This window comes from Mytilus trossulus, chromosome 4 (genome assembly GCF_036588685.1).
Source record: "Mytilus trossulus isolate FHL-02 chromosome 4, PNRI_Mtr1.1.1.hap1, whole genome shotgun sequence".
Lineage (NCBI taxonomy): Eukaryota > Metazoa > Mollusca > Bivalvia > Mytilida > Mytilidae > Mytilus > Mytilus trossulus.
In genome coordinates this window covers 32,767,662-32,792,009 of record NC_086376.1, presented here as the reverse complement: position 1 = coordinate 32,792,009, position 24,348 = coordinate 32,767,662, and the positions used below count along the sequence as shown (strand labels likewise).

The 24,348-nt window shown below is 30.9% G+C and overlaps 1 protein-coding gene across 1 annotated transcript in view; it reads right to left on the bottom strand.

Moving 5' to 3' along the window:
• Positions 1–6,166: 6,166 nt before the first annotated feature.
• LOC134715139 (DNA replication complex GINS protein SLD5-like) overlaps positions 6,167–24,348 on the bottom strand; it is a 34,978-nt gene continuing 16,796 nt past the window's right edge. The window contains exons 5-7 of the mRNA XM_063577085.1: positions 21,265–21,353; positions 7,267–7,357; positions 6,167–6,306 (exon numbers count right to left, since the gene is read on the bottom strand). Coding sequence (XP_063433155.1) covers positions 6,210–6,306; positions 7,267–7,357; positions 21,265–21,353 — 277 coding nt within the window. The 3' untranslated portion in view covers positions 6,167–6,209. The remainder of the gene's footprint in view (positions 6,307–7,266; positions 7,358–21,264; positions 21,354–24,348) is intronic.

The window sequence follows — 24,348 nt, the reverse complement described above, 5'->3', positions numbered from 1 at the left end:
AGAATTCAAATTGAGTCGATATCATATGCATACCGGCATTCTGAGTTTAATTAAGTCCAGTATAAAGCCGGCTTAGTGGTAAGTGGGGATTTCTTGACTAACCCGGCTATGTCGTATGGATGAAAATAAAATATCCTTCAAATGAGGATGTGTCTCTGTATATCCGCAGCCTGACGCAAAAGGATTTCTAACAAACAGGTTTTTTAAAATACAAATTGTACATCGTGGTATTATTCAGATTCTCGAAAATTTACCAGCTTTTGAAGAATCCGGGCTAAAAGAGAAAGTTCGGAGTTAGAATATGTGTTTAAGCGTCTGAAGTACATTTTGAAAGCTGCACACTCACACTCAAGCGTCAAATGAATAACCGGGACTAGTCCCAGTGGATACACAGCATAGTAATGAAATGCAATGACTATATATATATATATAGTACTTAGCTGCATGGGCTTCACTAAATATAGGTTCCGAAAAATTGACCATGCATAAAATGTGTCCACTCAAGCCAGCGTGAAACATAAGTCATATCAATTGCATGCACTCAGTTCTATATAACGATACAAGGAATAATCCAACTACTATACCTTCACTACCCCTTTATTCATATCGTTATATATGCACATAGTTTTACTATATATGCACATACTTTTTCTCTATACGCACATACTTGATCTCTATATGCACATAGTTTACTTTATATGCACATAGTTTTTCTCTATATGCACATCTGTTATTTATTCGTTTTTAATGCGCGGAGTATACGGTTGCACTTTCAATTAAATCGTTTTTCAATTGTGTTCGTGTCTCTGGTGGTAACAATGTGTTCTTACAAATGAAATGACCCTATAAGCGCGATTGCAACCGTTCCAGTGCTCGGTTAATACCCTGTTACTTATTCACTTATAATACGTTTGTTGAACGTTGCACCTTTTAAAAAAAAAATTCAATTGTGCCCATGTCTCTTGGTGTAACAATGTGTTCTTAGAGATGAAATGACCCCGTTCCAGCGCTCGGTTAATACCCTGTTACCTATTCACTTATAATACGTTTGTTGTACGTAGAACCTTTTAGAAAAGGATTTTCAATTTTGTCCATGTCTCTTGTGGTAACAATGTGTTCTTAGAGATGAAATTACCCTATTAGCACGCATGTACCCGTTCCAGCGCTCGGTAAATAACCTGTTACCTGTTATATAAAATTAAAGTATTTACATGTTTCTGCTTTTGCACATATTTTCCTTGGAGAACCCTGACAAATATGGTTGAAAATCAAATATGATGAATAAAAGATAAAAATTTGCTCTTCTTAATGAACATTTATGATTGTCATAGAAAATTGTAGATTAAAGCAATGTCCCTATTTTTTGGTGGCAGCTTTGTGACAAGTACAGCTTTCTCTTAAATGTTAAATTTACTATTCTAATAAATTCAAACTCTGAATGTTTACACTGCCATTACACATGGAATATTTAAACAAAATCATCCAAAACGTAGTTAAATTTATTGCACGCTAACTTTTGGTTACTTTCTGTGGGGAATATTATATTGCTATACAATAATATATATTATAAAACTAAAGAATTCTTTCTTTTTATGTAATAATTTTTTTCATCTGTAACAATGTTTGCGATGCCGAAATATATACATATTGTAATTAAAAAAAATGTGTTCGATGACCTTTTATTATAGAACGTGACTTGAAGTAAACATCATGACCTTGATTATTATTGACCCGAGTCTATCGTTATTTGTTTATGCTTTATACATTCTTTTGATCATATAATATCGATATTATTCGATAATTAGACACTTGATAAGAATAAAAAAAACCATTCCTATATCGTATTCATATACAAATACAAATTTATGAAATATGTTCTAGGTGTAAATAAGAAATCCAGTAATCTTGCTGTGACTTCTGAACTAGGGAGATACCCAATGTATTTTTATATTATATTAGCAATGTTGAAATATTATCATCGACTTAATAATACTAAGAACATTTTATTATATGATGCATATGTATGTAGTAAAGAACTTCACAATAATAAAGTGAATACATGGTTTTCAAGTATAGACTGTATTTTAAAAAAGCTAGGCATACAAACATGTAATATCTACTCTTTCACAAAATTTATCAAAGCTAAGCTATATAAAAACTATCTCCATTTCTGGAAGGAAAATAGAAATAAAGTTTTACAATCAGATCAAGGTAAACTTACTACCTATTTTTCCTTTAAAACTCTATTTTGTTTTGAAAAATATTTGGATCTTAAAGATTTCGATTAAGACAATCAATCTGTAAAATTAGAATAAGCGCTCATCCATTAAGGATTGAGACTGATAGATACGCCAAACTTTATGTGAATAGGACACTCAGAAAATGTTTATACTGTACTTTAAATAAAGTTGAAGATGAGATACACTTTGTAACTGAATGTCCACTATATATTGATAACAGAAATGATTTTTTTACTGAAATATCTCTAAATTGTAATAATTTTCAATCGTTAGACAATTTTTCAAAGTTTTTATGGCTATTTACACAAGAAAATTTAAATGTGTATAAATGTTTGGGAAAGTATTTATCTAAAAATCTAGAGATAAGGAGAAGTTCAAAAATAATGAATACAAATTAGCCACAAATATACATATTTTGAGTGGTATATGATTTTAAATGGTATATTTTAAAGATCTAAAATGTATTGTCTGGTTCTGTCCTGGCCTTTTATAGCATTTTTTTAATAGTACTAAACAATGTTGTTTTCTTATATTATATGTCTCTAATTTATGTCTAATCATATGTACTTGTATGTAATGTCATGAAAGCTCTTTATAGGGCCCTTTAATTGGAAATAAAAATAAAATATTCTTATTCTTATTCATATACATGTCCAATAATGAAAAAAAAGTAATCAGTTAACAAAATAAAAATATGATGCGGAACAAAACGGGGAAAGACACATGAACACTTTATTATATCCTGGCCAAACTTTTAGATCTAGGTGGAGGGACCATATTCATATTCATGCTAAATTTTACACCTTATTTCCAGTAGATAGATGATTTTTGATTTTGCCGTTTGATCAAGGACTAACTTTCTGTTTTTAATTTTCCTGGAGTTCAGTATTTACCCTTTTCTTGTCCAAATAATTATGATGTCTTTTGAAAAAATGTGTATTTTAGTTTTGTTCTGCGATGCATTTCTGATGGACAATTAAAAAATAGTCCTGCAACTGAGGATACCAGTAACCTAAACTGATGCACAAATGGTATTTTTGTCATTTTGTTTTCGACTTAACAGCTAATAGGTTTGAATATCCGTTTATTGTATCTTTAAGCTCTGATCAGTTTTTTCTAATTTGCAGACCTGATTTTTTTGCTGATTTTCTTGTCTACGTTTCTGTAAAAGAGAAACAGATTTCTTCTTAAAAAAAACCTTTTAAAGATTAAAGCCAAAAAAACACGAAAATGAACAAACACATGCATGTTGTTCAATTGCAATTTCTCCTATAAGTAATTGACTATGTTTCAGCCATGTTGACTTATTTGTAGATGCTATTTTACTAAACCATTTTCTTACTGCTAAGATTCTCAACAAAAATGCAAATTTGGTAAAAGTTCCCATTCAGGGGCAATGTTCTCCCTCAGGGAATCTGCCAAATAATTTCCCCTATGTTGACCTATTGGTAGACCACACTGTGACATTTTCAGATTCTCTCTATTAGTTTCAGCAAAAATTAGCCTAATCTTCTTTCAGGGTCAATAACTCCTGAAAAGGGTCAATTTACTACATTCACAATTTTGACCTTTTACTTGATGTTATTTTGCTGATAATTCCCCCTTTTTAAAGGTGATGAGCTCTGCATAGTTCTTTTTTTGATGCAAAAATCATGATTTAAGGGAAATTACTTCTGTAAGGGGAAAATTGAGTTATATTGACTTATTTATATGTGTATTCGGGTTTAATATTTCTGCAATAAAATAAAAGCAGTGAATACACTGAAATGTCATGTTTGCTTTACTATCCCTTGATTTGTGTTGAAATTCTTGAGATCCATGACAATGAGGTCAAGGTGAGATAAATCCTATCAGATAGACATGTAGACCTTACAATCGTTCCATAAACAAAATATAGTTAAAAAAACATCAACACAAAAACTAAAAATTGACCAATGAACTATGGAAATGAGGTCATACTGACACAAACCCTTTACAATCATTCAATACACCACATATATTTGACCTAGGGGTACTGCTTATAGTATCTGTGAAACCACCAAATCCTTGAAATGAGTTTGAGTTCAGGTGAATAATATTAAAGGGACATAAAGATGTTGCAAAGAATCCATACATAAATATTTTTTTTACCCATAATAAGTGACAAATTTACACAACTAATACACTATCCAACCATGAAATTGAGGCCGAGGACATATGAGTCATTATAATTTAAAACATGAGGTATCTGCTTACATGGTTTGAAGCAAACAGGTCTCCTATCTTTCAAATTATAAAGTTTTAAACAAATAGTTTTCACCACATCTCCTATACTGTGATTTTTGTTGTATGTAAGACAAAATGGGTGAAACTAGTCTTACAAAGGAAATAATTCCAATTAGGGGTCAGTTGACTATAATCAACCATGTTATATAAAAAAAAGAAGATGTGGTATGATTGCCAATGAGACAACTATCCACAAAAGACCAAAATGACACAAACATTAACAACTATAGGTAACTGTACAGCCTTCAACAATGAGCAAAGCCCATACCGCATAGTCAGCTATAACTTATTTGTACATCTTATTTTGCTGACCAGTAGTTATACATTTTTTTTCTACCCTGGGTGTCGACAAAAATGTCAAAATAAGTAAATCATTCAGGGACAATTAATCCTTAAGTCTATTGACAATTTCAACCAAGTTGCAAATTGCTACATCTCACTTTGCATTTTTTTCAGTTTCTCACTATTATAGGTACTAACAAGTCAACATAAAAACATGAATACAGGGATAAAAATTGTATTTGAAGGTCAATAACGCTTGTAAAGGATCAGTGGACTTACAGTAATTTAGATCTTATTTTGCTGATAAATTTTATACTCTTGCAAGGTGATTTTTATCATACGTATTTTCTGCATCAATGAGTAAAAATCATACTACAAGAACAATAACTCCTATAATGGGATGATTTTCAGCAAAGGAGTAGGTCCGGTAAGGACTCATTTTGGCCTCAAATTTCAGTTTCATCTAACGAAAGATTTTGACCACTTTTTAAACACTTAAGTGTCTATTTCACTTGATTCAATTAGTTTTTGTGAAAGTTTTTACCTAATTACACGAATGTAGCCACTTTCGTTTTACACGGAAACCGTCTAAAATTTAACTAAAATGACAGAATTTTGAAGATTTCAGCAATTTAGCATGACTTAATGGTGGTACAACTCGATATATGTGCATTGTATTGTCAAAAACAGCCCATATTTATGTAGCAGAAGCATTTAACTGTCCAATAAATACATTTTAACAATTTTGTAAAACTGTTATATTTTGGGTCCAAAAAGGGGTCTTACCGGACCTACTCCTTTGTAGGTTTTGTTATACTAAAATATATGTCATATGCTGTTTATTTTCTTTTTATATCTTGTATGTACTGATTTGGTATTTTCTGTATTTAGTAATAATTTGTGTTTTGTGTTAATTATAAAATCAGTTTTATTTTATTGTGCTTTGAATGATTTAATGGTGATGTGTTCATATTTTTATAGTATATGTAACTGAAATTGTTAAAATTTTAAGAACAAGAATGTGTCCAAAGTACACGGATGCCCCATCTGACTATCCTTTTCGATGTTCAGTGGACCGTGAAAATGGGGAAAAATCTCTAATTTGACATTAAAATGAGAAAGATCATATCATAGGGAACATGTGTACTAAGTTTCAAGTTGATTGGACTTCAACTTCATCAAAAACTGCCTCAACCAAAAACTTTAACCTGAAGGGGGATGAATGGACGAACGAACAGATGCACAGACCAGAAGACATAATGCCTATAAATGCGGCATCAAAATCGGTTAAAGCAAAGAGTTATTGTACAAAACTGGATGACTGATGGACAGACTGAGTTTTAGTATTATGTAAACATAAAATAGATGGACAATTCTATATTGAATAGTATTTTATTATAACAAACAAAATAATAATATGAATCATATTAACGTCACAGCACCAGATGATACCAGAGATGATATTGGTTTATATCGCATAATATGCTGGTCTCCTTTCTGTAAATCTACTATTTCTTCCCTGAAAATATATATAACAAGATAATCTCTTATATCCATCTGAATTAATAACAGCAATATTGTATTTTTGTAATTATAATACAAATACCACAAACAATTGGAATTTACTGCCTCCAAGGAGTCACTTTCACAAAACAACTTACGACTAAGATTGATCCTAAATATGCTGATTTGGTCATGACTTATGATCACTTTTGGTCTTAAGCTATTTTGTGAAAGCTACTCCAGATCTCCATTTGGACTTTTTTTAAATTCAAAATGTAAAGCGCTTTGTATTTGAACTAAACTGCTAATAGTTACATTATTTCAGAAGTCATCTTTGTCATACAAATGAAAAAGTACACATGTATCTTTTGTATTTATATCCTTGAGAAATGTTTTTATCATTCAAGTAATTACAACAGTTACATAATTCATAATACATCATTTAAACAAGTGGTAAATACATGTAGATCAAAGGTTCATGTGGGTTTCTTATTGTTGCACTTCACTTATTAATGAGCAAATAACTTTTACCAGAGGCAGTTGTTTGTAAGTGTTTCTCTAAAATCATTTAATTCAGCATGGACAAAACTTTAGAGAAATAGCCCTATGAATACTGAATTTTTATTTTAAAAAAAAGATAGTCTTTTTATTTAAATGTATGTATTTGTTAGTCTTGTATTATTTTTACTATTGTTTCTTGTGTACAATTTGGAAGTTAGTATGTCGTTCATTATCACTGAACTAGTATATATTTGTTTAGAGGCCAGCTGGGGGCGCCTCCGGGTGCAGGAGTTTCTCACTACATTGGAGACCTGTTGGTGACCTTCTGCTGTTGTTTTTTCTATGGTCGGGTTGTTGTCTCTTTGACGCATTCCCCATTTCCATTCTCAATTTTATTATTTTAAATTTATGTGAAATTATTTCATGTTAAATTTTTCAGCAATGCAGAAAACTGTACATGGTCCAATCTAATTACCCAGTATCCAATGTTTCTTCTTCTACCAGGACACCATCAGTATCTTCTATAACCTTCATGAAGACATACTTTTCAAGATTTGGCTTTACAGCTGAAAATATATATATATATATCTATGTCAAATCTACATGGCATTTGATCCGTCTATCTACGCAGAGGGTGATTAATTTCAAATAATTTCTGGACCTGTATGTATAACATTCAGTCTGACTTTTAAGTCATTGAAATGCTGCCATGATTTTGTCCTGAAATCAATAATAGTACAAATAGTTGTGCCAAGGAATATGCCTTAACTATTAGACCTATAATCACCCAGGTTAACTTGAGTTTGAAATACAAGTTTTATTCAAAACATTTAATGTCAACCAACTGCTATATTGTAAAAGACCAAAGACTCTTCAGTACAATAATTATACATGTAAAATGAAATTAAGAATTTTTATTGGTGTTCTGAATATCAAATTTTTAGCATAAAATAATTATACTAGAGAGCAAGATCTAAAACGTCTTGCCTGCCTTTGATGGTGTGACCATAATAAAGGCAGCTCATGCACTCTAAAATATCTTTCCTGGACATTAAATAAATATGTCATATCTCCTCTGAGTCTTACATTCCAAATTTTCTGTGAGGTAAACATAATCTAAACTTCAATCATATGCTAAATTTGTGTCTTGTGGTATGGCACAAACACCTTTTACTGCCAAATAAAAATATAATTACGGATAAGAATTAACCTGGAAATAAGCCAAAAACATTTATTTAAATTTTCATTCATGTTTTATTTCAAATAGGGTTGTGGATCAACATCACGTAGTCTATAACACATGAATGATGATTGGTTTTTAAATATATGTGTCTTTCCAATTTGCTAGCAGATTCGAAACAACTCCAATTTTTTTTTTTTATGAATCATTTGATGGCATTGCTTTATAGACAGAGAGGATAAAACCATGTATTAACCATTTAAGCAAAATAACAGTGTTAGAAAAACCTACAGACCTCATGAATTTGAAAAATGATAGCAGATTTTTTACCTTCATAGTTTAATTTAATCTAATTATTTATTCACAATTCATACAAGTTTTTTGCTTAATATATTCTACAAAAAGTTGGTCTCCCTCAGCCAGGCATTTTTAAATACAATCACTTTCATGGATTAACATCCCCATTTTAAAAGTCCAAGGCTGGATCCACCCATGTTAACTGATTAATCTCAAATTCTAAGTTCAAGGTCTTTACTATAGGTCATTAGAAACATAAATTTATCAATGATCAATGAAAATACGGTTAAGGTTAAGGTCAGATGAACCATATCATGAATGAATTTTAAAGGAACACTTATCATGCAAAGATAGTAGAAAGGCACTGATTTCCAACCACTTCCAAAACGTACTAATATATACCCTTGATAAAAATTTCATAAAATTCATACAAGAAATATAGGCTCTGATGAGTTTTAATAAGATGTAATTTATAATTTCACACTGCATAACTTAAACAAAGTTAATCGGCAGTCATTATTTTGTGATAATAAATTTAATAGAGGACACAGATGTATTTTAGACACCATGTTACAAAAAAAGGGGGGGGGGAATTGTATTGGCAGCCTTTAATGCCAATTGAATAACAATAGAAACTATTGCAATCGTGTTTTAAACCCAACACACATTATAGCATTGATGTTTGGAAATATTGATTGCTGTCTTTGTTTTTAAATTATCTCTGTTAATAATACTTATTAATTCCTTCTAAAATCCTTAGAAATAAAGAACAGTATGTGCTACAATCATTACACAAGCAGCTCTTGTAATCATTTGATGACTAACAAGTACTTTGTATAGCTAAAATATCACATCCCAATATATGATCATATATATATATAAGTATGGTCAGTGGTCAGGCGATTAATAAGTGTATCCTGGCCAGAATGAATGTGACCAGGTGAGGTGATTAGGTGACCACTGATGAATAGTATAGACAGAAGGTCAAACTTATGTCTGCTGGCTAGTGGTCAGTAAGTGGATCAGTACACAAAGTACTTTAAGTAAAAGTTATTTAAATATAGAAATCTTTTAATATAAGTGTCTTGTAACAGTACCATATATTATAAAACTACAATTATAGAATTTAAATCTGATTTCACCACTGGAGGAAATTATGTATAAACGACTTAAAGGAACTTTTGATTGCTGTCAATGTCATTAAAACCAGGTGCTGCGCAGGGCGCAGCTTTATACGACACAAGTGGTTGAACCCTGAACAGTTGGGGCAAATTTGGTCACAATATTCAAGCTTAATTCTGTCTGAATTTGGATTGTGAACAAATTTTTGACATAATATAGGTTTTTGTCACAAAATCAATGTGGTCAAAGATCTAACAAATCTATTGCACAATACTGTGTAATTGAAGATTTCTTCTTGAAACTTTTCAAAATTCGAAATTTGAAAAATTTAAACTCAATCCCATGCTTTCCGTTGCAGGATTGAACCTTGTAGTACAATTTCAGAGAGATCCATACACTTAAACACAAGTTATTGTCATGATTGTTTGGAAACTAGAAACATGCTTCTTATTGGCCCTTTTTTGGCCCCTAATTCCAACCTGTTTTGGGCAATTAATCCAAAACTTAATCCCAGTCTCCCCTTTGTTATATGGTACATAGTGGTACAATTTCAGAGAGATCCATGCGTTACACATAAGTTATTGTCTTGAAACTAGAAAAATGCTTGTTTTGACCCCTTTTTTGCCCTTAATTCCTAAACTTAGGCCCTATAACTCCTAAAATGAATCCAAACCTTCTACTTGTGGTTTTAAACATTGCAGTATGATTTCAGTGCAATTATCCTGAAACTAGAAAATGCTTGTTTTGGGTCCCTTATTCCTAATCTGTTGGGACCATCATCCCCAAAATCAATCCCAACCTTCCTTTTATGGAATTGAACCTTCTGAAAAAATTTCATGAAGATTTATTCACTTAAACTAAAGTTATTATCCGGAAATCAATGTGTCTTCGGACGACGACGACATCATACCATTATACGATCCCTAAAAAATTTTGGGGTCGTATAAAAATATGCTTTAATACAATTGAAAATTATTTAGTATGCTTGAATAAATGGAGATGAAGACAATATTTCAGTGAGACAGCAACAACAAACTAACTAAAACAAATTAAAGTCAAGATGGTTTAATCAGGTAAACCAGAAAGTACCCCTCCCAAAAAAAAAAAAAACAACCAAATACCCCAACCCCAAACAAGCCTTAAGAATGAGCATTTATTCAACAGACAAAATATCACCTTTCTTTTTTATGAATATTCAAATTAAGTTTTATGTTTTTTTTCCCTTTTCTTTTTTTAAATAACCTGTCCACAATGGTATTTCATTTTGTATCATACCTGGAAGGAGAGTGAACAAATAGTGCTGCCTGCATGGGTGTGCTTTCAATGTCAAACTTTAATAGTCTAAACATGTTTATTATGCAGACATTAAAACAAATGGAAGCTAATAAATCATTAGATTATACCATGTACTTTTATAATAACTTTACTTCTAGGTCCTTTGTCTATAATTCTTGTAAACGTCATTGACAGAAAAAAAGTCAGACAATCTTACATGTATCCATGCCGTTTTCATTCTTCCTACCTGTGAGAACCTTGACTGATTTTTACCTTTTTATGCAATATAACATGTTCTCCTGTATTTCTATGTATAATGGGTACATCAATACTGTCAAATAGTACAAGGGAGTAAACAAGCATGCATATACCAATGGCATGTAAAATATTCACTGATTAAGATTGAACATTTAAAGGTTACATGCAGGTATTAGATACAGATGTTATTGTCTGGGATTTATCTTTTGAAACAAATGCAGAAGATTGCACTTATAAACTTTAATATCAGGTATTCACGTTCTGTAATGGACCCTTTTCACCTTCCAAATCTACATGTTATATATATATATATATATATATATATTTAAAAAAATCCAAAAACCCAAAGTGACAGCACTTGCTAGATGTTACAATTTTCAACAAATTATGTTTACTACACTGTAGCTCCATATATATACACCATAATTTCTTTTAAAAGCAAAGGAATTGATTTCTGTGTCAGCATCATTATTCAAAGAATAACATGTATACATTTGACAAGACTTTGAATTTTTGTGGATATAGCAAATCTAAGATGTAACATTTATTATTAAGAGAGTATACATATACATGTAACATTAGGCATGTACTCAGTAAATGCAGTGGTGGGTCCAAAAGGGTTTTGGAACCCCCCTATTTTTTTTTTTTTCAATAAATGCATTTAAATAGAAACATAGAGTTGGAACCCACCTTTATCCTGGGTTAGGAACCCCCTTTTAAAAGTGGTTGGATCTGCCCCTGCTCAAATGTAATAAGCCCCTCCCTTCTTATTTACAGCTTTCTGGTTCTTCAAGGTATAGCATAATTCATACTAGAGCGTAAAAAACACATGAAAAAAGTATTGACCTTTTAACTACCTGGTACATTAATAATGCAAAGGTGAAAAAAAAAGACAAAATTAAGTATATGAAAACATCCATTTGGACATGATAAAATGTGAGGTGATGTCCACCTAATCCTATTTAATCTTGATACCATAATTTGTCACAATTGTTAACAGATCTTTTCCCACCATTGGACGTTTACACCTAACTGTTGTAAAACATGTCTTTTTTTATATAAAGGTTATATCGAAGTCAAACCAGGGCATTAGTAAAAATATCATGCACATAAAGCATGAACTTTCAGTAAATCCTATTTAATCATTTATACAACATAAGACCATTTACTTATACTTAACCTTATTACATTTTAAATCACATTACATAAAGATTGACCATAAAATCATGATCAATAAAAGGAGATGTGGAGTTTACATAAAAGAGACATTCAAGGACAAAAATGAAAAAAAAAGAAGTTAAAAAGGGACCATACAGTCTTTACTATATTGTCTATAAATAACTGCATTGTATTACAAAATGTATATGATCACAATTAAACATTTTTTTATGTTCTATGTATTAAAAATGAATAATCCAGAGTCAATTACACTTTACTTCAGAGTTCGACTCGTAATGGGAAGAAGAAGATGACAGAAAAAAGGATAACCAACTCAGTTGGGTCAAGGCAATACAAGAAATGAGAAGGAAGAGGAGAAATTGGAAAATTGGTCCAATTTATCTTATAAAGTAAAAAATGTGAAGAAAAAAAAGTTATATCAATATGATATAACCTATTTCATTACTTATACAGGAAGTTAACAAGCCTTGATCAAACATAAAAAAAACCCAACTTTTTCCTTATTTGTCGTTTATTCACCAAGGTCTTAATCAAGGAAATCTTCTATATCAGCCCATGCATTAGGAAGAAATACATGATATCAAATTTATCTAATGATAAGATTATTAACTTATAAATTTCTGAATACTGAACCAGAAATTTAAACTTCCATTATTATAAATTATGTCTTTTTCTGCATCCTAACATGGACCAACAATTTCCCATGAAGCAATACCATTTATGAATGGGGCATTGATTTAAAATGTCTAACCTTACTTGGTGATAAAAAGCTGTATTAATGCCCTAGACCTAAATTTCAAATAGGGATCAATGATTTAGTAAAATGAGGTTGGATTAAAAAAAAATATATATCAACCTTGAAAATTTGGAACGTTCAACAATGAAAGTAAAAGATAATCTTAAGACACACAAACAAATTGTCAAAAGTAAATATGAGTAGTGTGAACATTATCTTAAAGTGTTTGTTCGGAAAACAAGCTTGACAAATATTTATAACTTTATAATGAAGTACTAATAAGATATAGATGTTTATTAGGAAAGGTTATCTCCGGCCACCAGAGGAGGGCAAGGACACCAGTAGACAATATTTTGTTACTTGGCACATACAAGGTCATTTCACTTAATGTACTATCATGAAGATTTCTATATAAACAATAGGCTCCATGGTGACATACTGTCGCTGTCTGTTTAATGTTTATGTCTTTTTTGGACATTTACCTGTTTATATAATCCATGATTCACTAATTGAATGGCCCTTTTAAAGCTTACTTTACAGTATGAAATGATGTTCATTGTTGAAGGCCATTCAGTGGCCTGTATTTTAGTTGTTAACCTCCTTTTTCTCTGGTCATTTGGTGGATAGTTTAATACAATTTTTTAGGCTTTAATTTAATATACCGGTAAGCTTGTGCCATACACCTAGTGATCAGTCTTTAGATAAATTTTCTGTACATTTTCTGTAAATTTAAGTAAATTGCAGTGATTCTGGAGGAGCTGAAAAGAAGTTTCTGTCACAGCAAAATTTAATTGTAGGTATCAGCAGAAACAAAACAAGTAGCTAAGATATTCTGAAAATGGTGATGCAGGTTTACAATATCTGAAGCTGAAAAAAATTTGACTTTTATTTGTGGGAAAGGGCAGGGGTAGGGGATGGGGTATTAGGGTATTTTATGTTTCAATGAGAAACTCAACAACAGTAAATTTAAAAACAAGAATGTGTTCATAGTACACAGATGCCCCATCCACACTACCATATTCTATGCTCAGTGGACCATGAAAATTGGGGAAAATCTCTAATTTAGCATTAAAATTAGAAAGATCATATCATAAGCCATGGAACATGTGTACTAATCATGCTAAGTTTCAAGTTGATTGTACTTCACCTTCATCAAAAACTACCTTGACCAAAATATTTATCCTGAAGCAGGACAGATGAACGGATGAACGCACAAACTAGGGAACAGACCAGAAAACATAATGCCCATAAATGGGGCATAATAAAGATAATAGTAACTGAATTAGAAACACCAGACCCAACTGTACATAATGGGTTCCTCTATTATAATCTGAAATATTTCCAAACTATTCACACTAAATTATGCCAATGCTGTAGAATTTCCAATTTGTTTCTTTTTTTTTGTAGGTGAGACAAAGGAATAAAACACCTATTTGTATAAGAATGTTATACATATTCTATAATTACAGCTTTATGTGTTCTTAGAGAAAATTATCACTGTGTCTAGTCAGTGTTTGTCTAATGTCAATTTACATTTGGTGAATTCTATGTTGATTGCAGATATCTGATAGTATCTTTGAATTATTCAAAATTTTATTACACTTAGGAGGTGACAGTCACAATCTAGATATTGGCTTATTGTATAAACACCTGCTGAAGAATGCATTTTTTCTTATGTCTTTTGGTAATTAGTGTTGCTGTATCACTTACTATCCCCAACATATGATCTCTTTTCAATAATAGAAAAAAATTTAATGAATCTGTTACCATCACTGTCCGTGTGACCACTAAAGAAACCAGAATTTAAATAAAAGTTCATAGCACTACTTTTTGTTAACCTCAGTGTTTTCATGACGGAAATAGTATATGATTTAATACTTTATAGAGAGATTTGGTGTAATTGAACCTGATTTGTTCCATTAAATGTCCAATATTTTTAATCCATTATCTTACCATATATATTCATCATTCTGTTCAAGGTTACTCAAGACATTAAAGGCATGAGGTATATCTTACTAGGTGAAATAATTGCTATAAAGACAAAGAGGCAAGTTCCAAAGTAATGTCAATACTGGAAATAAACTTTGGATATTCTAATCCATAAGCTTCTGACACAATATCTCATTATATGATTGTAATATAATAAACAAGAATGTGCCCCACTCCCACTCATTTTCAGTGGACCGTGAAATTGGTGTCAGAACTCTAATTTGGCATTAAAATTAGAAAGATCATATCATAAAGAACATATATACTAAGATTCAGGTTGATTGGTCTTCAACTTCATCAAAAACTACCTCAACCAAAAACTTTAATCTGAAGTTTGACAGACGGACGGACACACAGACCAGAAATCATAATGCCCCTCTACTATCGTAGGTGGGGCATAAAAAGATAGGATATTGATTCACAAAACCAAATATCAGTAACTGATAAAACATAAAAGAAAGGAACAGCAAATGAATTCCTGTTCTTCAGAATAAAGTCACAGTGGGAGCAAATATCAGCATATGAATAGATCATTTTTTTGTTGTTGAGAATTTATCATACAACATTATAGGTTCTCATTGTCATGTTAACCTCATAAAAGTGTACATGCTGTAAAGCTACAATTTTAGTCATAAAAAAATCAAAAAATATCAAATTCTTGAAAAAGTAATGATATAGAACACTTTCATACATTCAATGTATTGTTTTAAAAAAATAAAAAAATCTATCAAATACTTAGTTTGTACAAGGATAAAAAAGACAGACAAAATACAAAACCCTAAAAAACACAACTCAGCATTTTCTATACCTTGACCTTGACCAAAAAGTAGTTTAATTATGCATGCCCTTGTAAAACATATATATCTTTAAATCAGTAAAGTGCATATCTAAATGGTTTCATTCATTTTAGTTAGTCACGGTTTAAATCAATGACTATCCTTTACTAATATGACCAATAAATAATTATCAAACAAACAAAATAAAAGTCTTTTGTATGAAACATGAATATTTGGCTTTAAATTCATTTTAAACAGACTCTTGATTTTTTTTAAAAGTGAAGAGTGGATCCCTCATACAGTGGACTAACAGTAACTCTCCTGACTGGAGACAAATAGAAGAAAATGTCAATGACTTAGGTCATAAACTAATAGGTCAAAAAATATATAGTTTATACCAAAAACAGTTTGTGGTCATACAAATACATTATTCAAAACTTTATTTATGTACTTTATCACAACTAAATCATTTAAAAGGTACAATGTATTTTTAAAACATATGGTGGAAATGTAGGTTTTCAACTTTATTTAGATAAATTTTCAGTGAGACAGTAAGGGTTATATTGCTTCTGTAATTAAAGAGCAACACACAAATATACTAACAGGCAAACACCTATTATAGCTCCACTTGAAAAGTGAGGATAAGTATAAATCATTTGTTTGAAACAGAGATGGTTAATACTTAGCCCTCAGACTTAGCCCCACTTTTTAAGTGCAGCTAGAATAAAATTGTGATAAATGGGGAATGTGATGATGCTTGCATATCATTTAAAGTTATAAAGGGACATAACTGAAGAAAGTAAAAGTGACCCTACCCAAATTTTTACTTTATCTGTATTTTGTGATAATAAGCATTGAGTACAAGTTTCTAAGCATTTGGTTGAGGCAAACTAAAATTTATTGTTACAGCAGGAGCCCACTCGCTCAATGACCCCTAAAATTTGGTGTGGGCTATTGAAATTTCTGCTTTTTTGGTATAGAACTATATATATTTGCTACAAAATTTAAGCTGTGAGCAATCACTACAAAATCTTAACTTCAATCCAAATAAGTTAAGAGAACAGAAACCAAAAAATCAGCAATTTTTTGTTTGTAAAGGTGCATAACTCTAGAACCATAAGTGACGCCACCAAAATTCAAACTTGATCTGTGTTTTGGTAATAAGCATTGTGTATAAGTTTTTTTTACATTTGGTTGAGGCAAACTGAAGTTGGAGAATGTAAACCAACTTTGGGATGTACAGACGTACAGCAGACAATGGTGAAACTTGATGCCCTATAACACACATATCTTTATCATAAAAATCAATGGTTTATCATTAGAACTTATGGTGCCACCTTTGAGAAATAATATTTTTTGTATGTCCATAAAGTGATATCAAAGTCTAACTAGACTTGGAACTATAGTCAACCTATGTTCCAATTTACCTGATAAACACCTATATATATCTCAGTCACGTGAGAAAACAAAGCGAACACCAATTGGAAATGTGACTTCTGGGATAAACTGTGTTCACAGTCGTCTTTTAGTCACATGATCATCCTGTTATGCAGTAAATGACATAATCATACATATATTATCTAACCACAAATATTTGTTCATTCATTACTTGTGTGTTCTTATTCAAACTTCAGAAGTCAAGTTTTCTTAAATTTCAAATAACAATCAGAAACGAAAGTGAAAGTACATGTTAATTTTATACTGCTTTATGATACAGTCCTGTTAACTTAGTGTTAACAAATTCCTACAATGGCATGTACTAGGGGATATCATATTCAAAGCTCTGGATGTGTTATGTATCAAGGAAACGTATATTCACATAGTTCAATTATGGTAAATCAGATGATATTTTGACATTTTAACTGTAATAGCCTCAAAAGGATAACCACCAACCATTTTTTGTATTAATTACAGACATCAAGATGAACATGATAGGTGTTATACTAAGCACACCCTTAATGTAATTCAAACTATTGGAAAACAAGAAGTAGAAGTCTTAAAAACCGTGAAAGCCCTCAGATTACAACTCATCACTGTGAAGTTGCTGACTAGATATGAATTCATTCTGTGTAGTGGTCCTGAGAAAAGTAATGATGAAAATATTTGTTAACATATTAAAAAATTCAAAGTATTGGAAGTAGGAAGTACAAGCTTGGCAGATCATCAAAAGTGCACATGTCTTACAGCTCATCATTGTCAAGCTACTGACCACATTATGAAACCTTTCTAGTATGTATTTCCTGAGAAAAAAGTAATCAGAATAGTTGACAAACAAGTGACTACACTATAGCCTTTTATGCCAGGCCCCTTCTACAAGACTAGAGATGAAGTATTGTTTGTCAGTAAACATACAATAGGCTGCCTGTTGCAGATGTGGAGGGAAATGTCTATTTCTTGGGATAAAGGAGGAGAAACATTTGTTCCGTTATAATATCTTAATCATAGCGATGGACCAATTGTTTAAATTCAGGATTGATAGTCAAAATCCATTGTAAAAGCAATAAAAACATAAAAGGACAAATTTGAAAAGCCCTTTTTGTCAACAGCAGTTTAAGTAACATGTGTCCAAAGCTTCCTAATATTTTTTTTGATATATTTAATATTTTGTTGAATATGTTAATATTCTGGATATGTCAAAGACATTTGGAAATCACAAGAGCAATAATTAATTTCCAAGGCTGCTTATTATATTTTCAGGGGATGATATGAATATTGAAGGACTGTGTTTCCAAGGTGGATCATCTACAGCAGTCAGTTCTAGTAATGCTAATAGAACTTCTATAATTTTGATTTAGAACCAGAGGCAATCTCCTTATTTAGTAAATGTCAGCCAGGGTTAGTGAGCAATTCTGTTTTGTTAGAAGTCGGTTTAGACAGTTGTCACTGTACATCATTTCCCTTATACATTTATTAACCAAAGTTATTTGAGTGGCATTATAGAGATGAGAGAACCCACATATTTAATTAACAAACAAAAAATATGAGTAAATAATCATTTTATTGTCTCCAGTAATCTCAAATTCAATAAGAAATATGTCAAGCCAAAACATTTTGTGAATTGATTGATTATCTAGAAAAGAAATCTCTACCAGTTATGTATTTTTGTCATCACAATTAAAGAGGGTTGGTGGTTCTATCCAGACACTTTGGCTTTCCCAAAAAATGAATGAAAAATCACTACCATGATATAATATTGCGGAGTTTAAACACCAATAACTAACCAATCATCACAACAGATCTCATACCACAGAGATCTGCACTATAAACTTAATCATTTCTTTTTAAATGGTTTAATTGTCAAATAAGTTGATAAATGATTAAACTTTTGTTTTGAAATCAGAAAGCATTTGTTTATAAGGTAGATTACAATGGTTTAATATGTTATTCCCAACAGTTTCAACCCAAAATTAAGACAAATAGTTCCTGAATTCATGAAGTCACGTAAACAACTTTCTGGGTTTGTTGTTTTACATCTGATCGCCTGTACAAATATTTTATTATTACAAACATATTGTGTTGGGAGTCTCTGTATGTTTTTATAAATAAGATAAATTTCTGCTTGCTAAATAAAGATTCAAGGTCAATTTTGAATCTCCTGTTTTTATACAAATAAGATTATTTCTACTTGCTAAATATAGATTCAAGGTCAATGTTGAATCATGTTACGTAGATACTGCACTTTAACTAAAAAAATGGGTCGACACAAATATATTCATGAAGTGAGCATGAGCTATAACAGAATATCAATAAAAGAAGAAAAGTGTTTGCAAATGATTTTTATATTGGTTTGTACTGTAAACAAGACTATTGATTTGTTCAACACAGTTACATTTTTTTTTTTAAATGGAAGCTTAATCTACATCTACCCAAGATACATTTCAAAATACACTACATTGTATTAGACAACAATTAAAGATCTTCTATTAGATAATTATATATACCATTAACCTTCAACCTCTGTCAGTAATTGGGGTTTTTAAGTGTATAAAAAATAAGTTATAGCACGTCTATAATCATTTTATCATCATTAATAAGTATTTATGTCCTACAATTTGTTGAAGTTCAAGATGGTCACTTATGGTCACTTACAGTAGATATTCTACAAAGGGTGTCCTTCAGAGGGATAAACATGAAGATATAACAGAATATATGAGTGAAGCAAAGCTTGAGAATAAAAGTTGATGTTAAAAACATCTATAAATAATATGAAGGTGTCTTTATCAGCATGTGCATTACACAACAAGAAATTATCATAAAACAGTTAACTGACATTTTCTCAATTGCGGAATGGAAATTAGAGTACACAGCAATTACATAGAATCATTCAATAATAGAAGAAAGTCGATAAGAATGTCAAGGTCAAGGTGATCAGTTTGTACGCAATGAAAATTCAACCTCAAACACTATATCAACATGATCTTCTTTGTATGCAGGTCTATAATATATCCTTGAAATAGTCGGTCAGAGGTAAAAATTGTAAAAAACTGTCTGACAGATAGAATCTTTTAAAATAAACATGTATGCATTAACAATGCACATTAAAACAGGTGTCAGACCATATCAAATTTCAATATGTGTGTTTATATTTGAAAATAATAAAAAAATAGTTCAAGGGTAAAGATAAAACTAAGTAAGCCTTGAAGGGGAAAACAAACACAGTACAGGATTTGATTCAATGTTAAAGTCTGCCATTAAATCAAAGTGATATTTTGAAATATCCACATAGATGTGGGATAGGATATTATTCACAGTATAAAATATTTCATTGATAGATTTATATTAAAAGTTATCAGTAAATGATACATCAGCAGGGGCCTGGTTCGTAAAATGACCTTTACATTAACAATACACTATGATTAATAAACAGTTGTTTAAAAGTTCTTATCTTGTAAACAGTAAAGGAGTTATATAACATTGTATACTTTCCCATTAATGACTGACAGTTACACCAAATGCTGGAAACATTAAGAAAACTAAAATTCTGTCATCTTGTACATCTTCAGTATATATATTTAATGTTCAAGAAAATCAAAAGGTTCCAATTTTGTTAGGGAAGTTTGACAGTCAAAGCACATACCATATAGGTGGACAGACATACTGACAGGGATAAATTCATAAACTCCACCCATGCCTTAATGTCACAGTTTCAAAAATACCCATAAAGTTTTACAGTATTTTACAGTGAGACAATCCATGTTTATAATACCTGTCTGTTTAGTATTTAGAGATTTCCACAATTTTAAAGTGAGACCATCTATGTTTATTATATCTGTCTGTTTAGGATCTAACAGTATTTTAGAGTGAAACCATCTATGTTTATTATACCTGTCTGTTTAGGATCTAACAGTATTTTAGAGTGAGACCATCTATGTTTATTATACATGTCTGTTTAGGATCTAACAGTATTTTAGAGTGAGACCAACTATGTGTATTATACATGTCTGTTTAGTATCTAACAGTATTTTACAGTGAGACCATCTATGTTTATTATACCTGTCTGTTTAGGATCTAACAGTATTTTAGAGTGAGACCATCTATGTTTATTATACATGTCTGTTTAGGATCTAACAGTATTTTAGAGTGAGACCAACTATGTGTATTATACATGTCTGTTTAGGATCTAACAGTATTTTACAGTGAGACCATCTATGTTTATTTTACCTGTCTGTTTAGGATCTAATGTCTGTAGGTTTGGAGGCATGTGTCTTAGTGCTACATTCCTTAAATGTTCTTCTAAGGTTTCTGCATATCTATAAATAGAAATAACGAATACACTATGAAATTATAATTGAGTAATATTAAATAATAGAACTTTTCAGTGTTTTAACAACAAAAGAACTATATCATTTGATAACAACATAGATCAAGTATGACTGCTTATAATATCAAAATTGTCTGCCCTGATTGTAATACTGTAGTGGTCTTTTGTGGCAGTATATCATATTTGTTTTTACGTTTTATATTGTTTTGTACATAAATTAGGCCTTTAATTAGTTTTCTTGTTTGAGTTGTTTTGCATTTGTCATTTTGGGCCTTTGAATACACGTAGCTTACTATGCTGTATGGGTTTTGCTCATTGTTGAAGGGTGTCAAGTGCCCAGTTTATGATAACTTCTACATCATTTGCTCTCTGGTCACTGGTGTAGAGTTGTCTTATTGGCACTCATACCCATATCTTTTATTTTTCATATTTCTATCAAAGACCAAAAGTAAAAGAAGTTAAATCTCTTTCTAGTTTGTACTGGAAAGTACCGGTACCAAACAGCCTGAAAAAATGGACAAATACTTGGTCTGTCTGGCAACTTGAAAAGTAAATGTTAGATATATAGGACAAAATCAATCAATGGCATGACATTTAAAAATAGGTAACATATAGTATAAGCAAAACATTATGTATCAGTAACAACTGCCATACTATATATAGCTATAATTCCTGGACCAAGACAACAGAAAAGTAAAAATTAAACATGAAAAGATGAGGCTACAATAATAAATAGTCGCTTCCAGTAATTTAAATACAAATCATGTTATTCAATTAACCAGATTTCAAAATCTAAATCAACCAAAAAATTGAACTTAAAAATAACTTAAAAAGAGAAAATTTATTCATGATACATTTGTACAACCCATTTTATCATATTTATTGTGGACTTTGTCATGCATATATCAAGTTCTGTGATACTTTAGTTACACTCTATGACTTTCAATAGATTTTTTGTTCAGTACATGCAATAAAAAAACATTTTTTTTTAAGATATTGTTTAGATAATCAGTTTCTTTTCCTTTCTGATCCAGATATATAGTTTCAATTGCGCAATAGAAAACTTATTAATTGAAACAGAAAATAAAGTCTGATCTGTTACTTGAACCAAATATCCTTTATTATCTGCTTTAAAAAAGCGCAAAAAATAAATATCCTGATCTAATTCTTGAACCCAAAATCCAGCTTAATCTGCAAATTATCTTGAAATCACAAGTTGTGAGTAACATCCAGATAAAGTAGATCAAAATAGATGTGTGCATAACAGATGAAAGTTCAATGTCAAATTATTTTAAATCTATTTTAAGATGAAACTTCGTTCATTTTATTATACAGAAACCTACATTGAGTTTCCTTTCATGGATCAACAAACATTAAAATCACAATACAAAATGATTTGTTATTGGTAAATTCAAAAATTATTGTGAGGTTTTTATTCATGGGAAAAATTGGACTGGATTTGTAAGAACTTGCATAATTCTGATATTTCTTACATATATCTGTATGCAGATTTTGCTGAATTGGAAACTTAGTCTTTGAATTTTGGTTTGTCGAAATAACTAAAATAAGAACTGTACTAACAATAATATCTGAATTTACAGAATTTAAGAGTCATGCTGGTAATTTTATTTTAAAAAGTTGACCATGAGGAACACATAACATTGTTTTCTGTCTATCTGAACTTTACATGCAATATGTTTTGCAGGTAAACAGTAGCAGATCCAGGGGGGGTTCTGGGGGTAGGAACCCCATTTCTTTTGGACAATTTATGCATTTGAATGGGGTCATGTAGTTGAAACCGCCCCTGAACAATGACACAATCCATTGTTTTGCAATGGAAACAGAACTGCCACCAAAAATCTGCTGTATAGAAGTAAAAAATAAACTGTTTTTAATTGTTCTTGGGAAGAAGGATCCAAACAGCATATGACTGTAATAGGGTGTGCCAAAGCAAATTTTATCATTTGCTTACTCAAAACATTATAAATTATTACATTTTCATGAATGAACAGGATTTCAATTTCATGCTTAATGTCCTGGTACATTTAAGATATTAAGTCATAAATCATTAAATTTAATCAAAATCTAAGTTTTGTATATCTTTGATGTAATAACCTTTTGCTCTGTAAATATATATCCTTTTTTTTTTTAAAGTACTACAAAGTATATACCCGAGATAAAAATTCATGAATGGACTTTTTGACACTCTTATTTTGCAGATATATGTACTAACATTACCTATTGCCAACATTAAACATGCAAAGTAAGCATAAAATATATGCAACTTGATAAAATAAATCAATACAGCTGCTCATTAGACAAGTCAAGGTTAAACTGAACAGGTAACTGAGTACACCTTTAATACTTATTCAATTCAATTTAGTGTTACCTCAAAATGTGATCCCAAAAAGGATATTGTTATAACCTGTTAATAAATGAAAGTTCATTTTGACATTGTAGACTGATAAATCTGTGTATTAATATCAAGCCAGGGGACATAACTCTATCTTCCATTGCATGCTGACTCGTTGAAGTCAGAGCTCTAAAATGAGAATCACAACCTTTAGCAATAATTATAGATTATCATTGAGATGACCATTGATAATCGTTTATCGCTATTTTTTACCTGTGATGACGTGGTCAATTTCATGTCAATTTCATTTACAATTCCATGTGCCCCTTTTGTTTCAGGCGATAATTTTTCATATCACTCGACTCCCCTGAGAAAGGAAATTATCAGTCAGCAAGATCATAGGAAAATGGTGATGAAACTAGCAATCCCAGATAACAAAGACCAAAGATGAATATACCTATCACATGCTGCGTTCAAACTTATTGTAGACTAAGTTTTGACAAAATGTGAGGAAGATGAAAAACAACAAACTGGGCAACAATAAGAAGCTTTTTTGATAATCAGTGTAATATGTGAAGGTTTCCTACCCAAGGGTATCACCAGCCTAGTGGTCACGACTTCTGTGTTGACA